Source organism: Acartia tonsa, chromosome 10, assembly GCF_053477335.1.
Source record: "Acartia tonsa isolate MP-2025a chromosome 10, ASM5347733v1, whole genome shotgun sequence".
Taxonomy (NCBI): domain Eukaryota; kingdom Metazoa; phylum Arthropoda; class Copepoda; order Calanoida; family Acartiidae; genus Acartia; species Acartia tonsa.
In genome coordinates, this window is record NC_137269.1 from 49,383,035 (window position 1) to 49,391,982 (window position 8,948).

General features: G+C 35.5%; 1 protein-coding gene across 1 annotated transcript; it reads right to left on the reverse strand.

The window, feature by feature from the left end:
- Positions 1–1,188: 1,188 nt before the first annotated feature.
- On the reverse strand, positions 1,189–7,712 carry LOC145329285 (carbohydrate sulfotransferase 11-like). Its single transcript, XM_080173346.1, has 6 exons — positions 7,638–7,712; positions 5,860–5,965; positions 4,881–4,986; positions 3,742–3,804; positions 2,038–2,114; positions 1,189–1,361 (listed from the first exon to the last, which is right to left on the reverse strand). The coding sequence occupies exons 2-6, from the start codon at positions 5,919–5,921 to the stop codon at positions 1,280–1,282; spliced, it is 390 nt and encodes a 129-aa protein (XP_080029472.1). The 5' UTR covers positions 5,922–5,965; positions 7,638–7,712; the 3' UTR covers positions 1,189–1,279.
- Positions 7,713–8,948: the final 1,236 nt, after the last annotated feature.

Below are 8,948 nucleotides of genomic sequence, written 5' to 3' on the forward strand. Positions count from 1 at the left end.
ATTGAAACAACCTTAATTTTTATATTTAATCAGGCATTAATTTGTAATTTCTTTTTTTAAGAAAAATAATGGCAAATAAAAAACAATTAAGGCCATATTAATAAGTCATTTTCTGTAAATACGTCACAAAAAAGACGTATTGAAAATTAACGACATGTCAATGCAACATTTCTAAAGAAACAAAACCACTTTAGTAGATGCTGGGAAACCATCTCAGGACCTGTAAAAAGCTTCTCTCCCCGCCCCCCCAAAAAAACAAAAAATTTCCATGAATAAGTAAGGCCTTATAAGAAAAGGTAATTTCTCCATGTTTGTCGCATCAGATAACTGACTCTTTGATTGCAATACTTTTTCTAGACATCCTTACTTTGCAAAATAACAAAAAATACAATAATAGTATAAGCAAATTGATTAATAGAAAATTTACTAAATGGGGTATACCTATCCAGTTTTTTGTTTAGGAATAAATATTTTTTGCCTGAGGGAATAAATGATGAGCTATCGCAAAAAAATATTCATTCCTAAACAAAAAACTGGATAGGAATATCATTCTCATTTAAACAAAAACTCATTTTTATACTAAAATGTGGTTTAATTTTGGTTTTTAATCTTATTTTTCTCCCTGAGGTAGTCATTTATTTCCCTGAGGTAATTATGCTTTCTTTTAGTAATTAATAAAAATTCTAAAATCTTTAAAAAAAAAAATTAAAATCTTCAAAAAAAAATTCAAAAATCTTCTAAAAATATTTTCATATAAATATGATTGTATGGACATGGGAACTTCAGTCGTGCGAGGCTTGTGGTGCAGAACTGAGATTCTGTTCACAGGTTGATATGCTCGGGGGAAAAAAATGACTTCCTCGGGGATAAAAATGACTACCTCAGGGAAATAAATGATACCTCAGGGAAATAAATGACTATCTTAGGGAGAAAAAAAGAATATTTACATCCACTATTTAAGGGGTCGTTTATATGATAATGAAGAGTTATTAACAAATTGCACAAAATTATGTTATTTTGATTAAGCATAACAGTTTTATTTTTTTAAATGTTCATCTATCAAAGTAAAAGAATAGAGGTGGCATGAGCGAGCTATATGTAACTCTGCCCATAAAAACGGGACCCTGTCCCGATTTTGTATTGAGTCTTTAAAATCAGCTATAACCATGGGAAAAATAAGCACAGCCAAGAGAACAAAAAGCAATTTGCTAGCGGACAAAAAGGGTCTCCACAACTAGGGCCAGGTAGTTGTTTGGATTTTACATCTATACTTGTATATTTATTGTTGATCTTGACTTGTTGAATCTGTTTCGAATACTGGGATAACCTCTGGTATGAGACTGAAAGAATCACTACCGTATCTACAAACAAAATAATCTTATTCTATAAAGTAGTAAGGTTTTTTTTGTCTATAGCAAATGGTCCCGCTTGCCACTAAACTGATATGATTCTCCTTTACAGTGTAGGTCCTAGAAAGGTTTATAACTATATTGGGAAAGTGTATCACCATCCCACCCCCAATTCGAAAAAAAAATTAATTACGGGTGGGGTCTAATAGGGTAAGGTTTCGTGATTTTTTTTGAATATCTTTGAAACCTATTAATTTTCACTGGATTAGAACTGGTTCTCAGCCATACTGAAAAATCATGTAAAGCTTTGTATTACAGACAATTTTCTACGAATATTAAAATAAAAACCAAAAAATATTACCAGTTTTGTAACAAAATTGGTTTAATCTTATAATTTTCATTTAATATCCACGGAAAGCTGTCTATAATACGATGTGATAAATAGCTATTCCAGTATGATGGCTTGGAAACATCCGCTGAATTAGAACCGGTTCTCAGCAATACTGAAAAATCACGTATAGCATCGAATTACAGAATTTTCGTTACCAGTTTGTTAGCCCGGGACTTCGACGCCTCGGGTCTAACAAAACTGGTTTTAATCTTGTATTTTTATATTAATATCCGCGGAACGCTGTCTATAAAACGATGCGATACTTGTTTACCTAATCGTCTTGGTTATCATATTTACCTTAGATAATCCTTGTAATCATACTCGAACATCAAGAAATCAATAAAGTAGATTTTATACAGCTCTTCGATCATTTTCTAAATAAATTATAATACAAAGTAGAACGATGTCTGTCTGTCCGTCAGGCTGTCCGTCTGTCTGTCTGTCAGTCTGTATGTCTGTCTGTCTGTCTGTCTGTCTGTCTGTCTGTCTGTCTGTCTGTCTGTCAGTCTGTCAGTCTGTCCGCCAGTCTGTCTGTCTGGAACACAGTAATAGTGTCTGACTAATTATGACGTAACAAAAAAAATTAGCCAATGAGAGGCCGTTATTGACCAATGTAAAAATTTATTGTGGCCTCTCATTGGCTAATTTTTTTTGTTACGTCATAATCAGTCAGACACTATTACTGTGTTCGTCTGTCTGTCCTGAACCGATTGGGTTCTACTCTTCAGGGAATATACCTAATGGTCCTGTGGTGGTTTTAGGTTTTTCTTTATATTTTCAAAGCCCCCGTGAAAGTTTTTTTTTTTACATGTTACGAACGAACGATTCTATATAGGAGTTGGACTTCCCAAGACCTCTTTGTGCGAAGCCCCTAAAGACTGGAGGCGAAATCGCTGGTAATGGACATAGAATAAACGTGGATGTTCTGACAGAGGAAAAACTTTCTTCAATTTAGGTTCCTAACATGGACCTCATTTATTGGTCAGTTCGTTCATCAAGTAGAAGGGGAAAATGGTATGAAGGGGGTGGATGCGGGGTATCAATATTTTAGCCACCTCCGAGTTTTACTTTTTTAGAGTACATGAAATCTGGTGCAACATTAAAAAACTGTTTTTCCAAATCTCAATGACCTTGTGCCGACTCACAATTGGGTCTTTGAAAATCATCCAATGGTAAAGGGAATATTAACACAGCAAAAACAATTTACTAGCAGACGAAAAAGGTCATTGAAAAAGGTGGAGTGGTAGTTAGATGTATATTGTATATACATCTATACTATAGATCTGTTGGTGCAACATCCAAGTAATAATAAAAGTAAAAAAATAAGTCTTGATATCTTTTGAAGCATAAGCGGCATATAAACTAGATACTTATAGGTCATAGGAATGTTTAATAAAATTTTCAATTGTCTACCTGAAACACATTTTTCTCATTGCGTTACGGAATGACTGACTAGCAGGCGGACGGACAGACAGACCATAAAATTATAGAGTAGCGTCGCTTCTTAAAAAAAAATTACGTAACTGGACAAAGTGTCTAAAAAAATCAGCCATGTAACGTCATAAAAATAAGGGATTATCCATCTCTTTTTTAGGGGTTTTCTTTCCCACTTCTCCTCTCATCTCCATCATTTTTATGACGTCACATGGCCGATTATTGAGACACTTTGTCCAGTTACAAATTTACTTACCTTGGATAGTTGGGAGAAAAGGAAGAGTTTGATATCATATTATCATATATCTTATCGTATTATAGACAGCTTTCCACGGTTTCCACGGATATTATAACGAAAAGTTATACGATTGAAACCAGTTTTATTAGACCCGAGGTACATATGGCCTGGGCTAACGAAATTGATATCAATATTATGATTTTTATTTTAATATTCGTAGAAAACTGGCCATAATACGACACGATACATTATTTTACAGTATGGCTGAGGACCAATTTCAATCCAGCGGATATTAATCGGTTTCAAAATCATACTGGAAAACCTCTTACCTTGGATAGTTGAGAGAAGAGGAAGAGTTTGATATCATCTGGGCTTTTCTTCTCCATAGATTTCTAAACGAAGATGATTAAAGTCCCTCAACAGATTATGACGTCATACGATAGAATAGCCAATGAGAGGCCAGTATACACAGTAATTGACCAATGGTAAAATTTAGGCTGGCCTCTCGTTGGTTATTTTATCGTTTGACGTCATAATCTGTTGAGGGACTTTAATCATCTTCTTTCTAAACATATGCAATTTTAAAAAGCTTTTCTATAATAAGGGTCATAGGCGTCCAAGGGGGGGGGGTAATGGGGCGATTACCCCCCCCCCCCCATTTAAAATTTACCCCTACCCTGGGGGTGCCGTAGGCACCCCCAACCATTTAGGAGGGAGTATTTACCCCCCCCAAACAATTAGGGGTAAATACTCCCCCCAAAATAGAAAATCTCTAACAAAAAAAAATTTTCCGCGCTTCGCGCGCATTTTTAATACTAAATTTTTGATAAAATTTAAATTACCCCCCCAAAAAATTTTACCCCGGGGGTAAATTTTGGAGGGGGTAAACAAATTTTACCCATGCCAACAGATTTCAGGGGGGGTAATTACCCCCCCCAAGCAAATTTTACCCCCGGGGTAAAAATTTTGGGGATGTAAAAAAAATTTGCAGCGCGCTTCGCGCGCCATTTTACCCCCCCCCAAAACCGAATTACCCCCCCCTTAAAAAATTTTACCCCCCCCAAAATAAAAAGCTTGGACGCCCCTGATAAGGTCCGTCTGAAACTGATAGTTAATTTAGAGGTGTCCTATCATTTTCAAACAAATTTTTATGTGATGTAATATCTGATTTTTGGAATACTGATTCCTAGGACAGCAAAGTACAATGTTATAAGCGACGCATCTCTATAATCAAGTACTAAACATGTAAGTATGTAAGAGTAGCTATGCGTCCCACAAGAATAATGTATTTGTATAAATTGCTTCCCCAAAATATTTAAAGGGAAAGGAATTAATTGTTATCATATTTAACCCATTCAAATTCTGTAAATATTGAAATCAGTATTGTTTCAATAGCATTTTCTTATTCGTTGGCGAGACAACTTTGGGGACTTTTATTGAATTTTGATTGGTTGGTTCATTAAGTTACCTTAATCTCTGTTTCATTTGTCTTGGGTTTGGGATCTGATGTCGAGTGTTTCTTTTTCATCGACACCCAGTCCAAGTCTCGCTGTCGCAGGATAAAGTTCGAGTCCCTGCCACAAAGAAAAAATTGTATCAAAAATGATCCATGTGGCGCCATAAAAATGAGAGAAATGAGAGAAAAGTGGGAAGGAGAACCCCTAAAAAAGAGATGGATAATAGCCCATTTTTATGACGTCACATAGATAATTTTTGACACAATTTTGGTCTTTGTCCTCCCTTCAAGATAATGGATTTATTATTACTTGGATGTTACACCAGATTATCATGTACTCTAATAAAGTAAAACACTTAACGGGCATCCACCCTTATATTATAACTAGCGGCTTCGCCCCTAGCCTCTAGGGGCTTTGCCCCAAAAGGTAATTAAAAAAGAAAAAAATTGGAGCTGCCCTAGTATCAATTTCAAAATTTTCGGGAAAAAAAATTGGATCTGCCCCAGCATCAAAGTCAAAATTAAAAAAAAAATGGGGAGGAATTTTTTTTTTTTTTTTTTTTTTGGGGGGGGGGGGTTAGGGGTGTCCCACCTTCCAAAAAATAGCTTAAAACCACCACAGGACCAATAGGTATATACCCTGAAGAATAGAATCCGATCGGTCCAGCGGTTACCGAGATCTTAAGGGACATACGGACGGACGGACGAACAGACAGACAGACAGACAGACGGACGGACGGACGGACGGACAGACATCAAGCTACTTTGTATTATAGATTAATTTTTTTAGCTAGAAAAACGATTAATATCTGGTGAATTAAAATCGATTCTTAGTCATACTGAAAAATCATGTGTAGCATAGTATTACAGACAATTTTATTAGTCAATATAAATGTTGTATACTGGCCTATTATTAGTCATTTGTATTGTATCACGTCACTTTTTAGTAGGCACTATAAGCTGCTTTGGGAATCTTCACTAAAAATATAACCTGTGAAAAGTTTCCATTTTGATAAAAGCATCAAATGAAAAGTGGCAAGGCGGGCATAGCATGTACGTTGGCTTCCAGTGGGCGTCATATTCTTCTGGTGGGGTATCTAAATATTAATTACTAGAGACTACGCCCCTAGAGGCCTCTAGCAACACGTAAAATGTTTTCTTTTCAATTTAAGATCAGCTTTTTACCCAAAAATATTTAAAAGGCCATTTTTTTATTTTTGAAGATTTCTCAAGGGAGGGTTGTGGTACCCTTCCCCAAAATAGTTAAGAACTTTCCCAGGACCTATGAGAAGCTACCCTGTAAATGAGAACCATATCGGTTCAGCGAGATCCTTTAATACAAACAGACACACAGGGTTTCCCATAGTGTAATGGTTAGCATACTACGCTGTGGCTGGGAGAAACCGAGTTCAAGTCCCCACATAGACTTTGCACTTAGTTGACAAGTGCTGTCGCAATTTGTCAGATTATGATCACGCAACCTTCCCTAAGATGCCCTTAGGTTGTAAGGGGGGAGATTTGTAGGAAGATAGGATTCTACAAATCAAGCAGCTTTAACCATGCTTTCCCTCATCCATGCTCCGCGTATGAGAGTGCCATTAATTAGGGTGGCTTAATATGGAACACCTGCCAAAACTCTAGGCCAGGGTGATGTAATAACTGAGTAGCTTCCACGATAATTGCGGGTCAGCTTGCAATGTAACATAGAATACAATCAGCTGTGCGCGAAGCTTACCAATCTAAGATTGGCCAAAAGAATTCTCACATCCAGTCTCCGTGTGCATCTGAGTCCTAACTTCAGAGAATCATGGCTACAACAACAACAAACAGGCACACAGACAGAGATCATGTTATTTTTTATATAAGGATTACACAAACAAAGACAATTAGTGGTCAGTTGAATTTGAATTGCCGAATGTGTACACAGTTCCTCGGTGTTCCCTTATCCTATCTCAATATAGGAGGAAGACTGTGTACACATTTGGCAATTCAAATTCAACTGACCCAATTAGTAGGGTTGGGCCGGATACTTTTTTGGCCGTATACCGGATATCTGGTATCCGGATAGTTTCAATATCCGGTATCCGGCCGGATATCTGGCCAACACTCGATATCCGGCAAATTTCCGGATATCCGGATAGTTTTAATATCCGGTAACCGGCCGGATATAGAAAATAATCGGATATCCGACCAGATATCCGGCCAAACCGGATATCAGGCCCAACCCTACTAATTAGTATCGGAACAATATCATAACACAACTAAAACACAGGGAGGAAGGGAGGGGACATTGGACTGTTTATTACATTTGTCCCCAAATTTAACAACTTTGGGAACTTTTAATAAATGTTTTTGGTTGGTTCATTAAGGTTAGTGTTTTAACCACTAACTGTAATCTACACAAGGGCAGATTTTGTGTATCACCATTGGGGATGTACATTAATTTATCGGCCATTGTCTTATCCCTTTAGATCCCTGACAAAAAAGCCTACCTATAAGATATTGAGCAAATTCAACAAAGCTGGGTTCCTTCTTTGTAAACAGGGGATTTTTTGTGTATCATCATTGGGGATGTACATTAATTTATCGGCCATTGTCTTATCCCTTTATATCCCTGACAAAAAGCCTACCTATAAGATATTGAGCAAATTCAACAAAGCTGGGTTCCTTCTTTGTAAACAGGGGATTTTTTGTGTATCATCATTGGGGATGTACATTAATTTATCGGCCATTGTCTTATCCCTTTAGATCCCTGACAAAAAAGCCTACCTATAAGATATTGAGCGAACTCCACAAAGCTTGGTTCCTTCTTGGTAAACAGTGGATTTTCAGGAAACAGGTCCCTGTCCAGCATTTTACAAGGTTTACCAAATATATTTTTACTAGCGCCTATGCACCCTAGAGACCTTTTCATGCAGTTGTCATTCTATACGCAAAATGGCATGTATGCCTCCAAAATTTGTGTAACCAGAATTTTTAAATTAAAACTCAACTAACACAACATAGTTAATTTTGTTATTAGTTTGCAATTTTAAATATTTAATCCATAATTCAAACAAATTGTAATCTAAAAGATATTAAAATACCCTCAAAGGACAAAACTGGTAAAAAAATAACAAAGTTTTTAAAATTTAATGTGCAAATTATTCTAAATAAAAACGCTGTAAAAAACTGTTTTTAATTAAAACACCTAGCGGCAAAATTAAAAACTAAGAGTATTAAATATATATAACCCTCTATCGACGGTAAACTATAAACAGAAAATTGGTTAATTGAACAAAAATACTTTTAAACAAATAATAAGCTTAATGTATAAAATATTATGATTGTTTATTTATAGATTAAAATTTCAAAAAACATTCATTGTTAAAAGTAAAACAGCCATTAACGTTTCACATTTTTACATATAGGATACTGTTTAAGGACATACTTACAATTTAGGACTTGATTATCAAGATGCTTCGCTTATAAATTGTACCTTGTTGTATAAGGGGTCAAGTAAAAAAATCAGATTAATAGCTTAATTATATCACAAGAAACGGTTAAAAATCCACAATTCTACTACAGTAATCACTATGTCAAGGCTGAAATCGACAATTCAAACATGCCTAAATTATAAGAGCTATTCGTTACAGACGGACGGAAGTACAGACGTTTTAAAAACGGAACACATCTAAAACCTATTTGGTAAACCTTTCCTGTACATATCTCGATACTGGGATATCATATGAGATCCAAAATTATAGAAATAATATCCAGACCTAAAAGAAAGATTATTTATTGAAACAAGGATGACAACATCCATTAGTAGCGATGTACTATGGACTACCAAAGATTTTTATATACCTCATTATAGTGCAATATGAAGGGAATATTGGCAAGAATAAACTAAATGAGCAGAATTTAAAGTTGATGAACCAACGAATAAGAAAACGTGAGCAAAAAAATTTTGGGAGTATTTAAATAACATTTTCTTATTCGCTAGCTTAACAACTTTAGAGACTTTAGTGAATTTTGATTGGTTGTTTCATTAAGTTGAGTTTTTGAAAGATTTCAACCACTAATTTTGATACAAAAAGG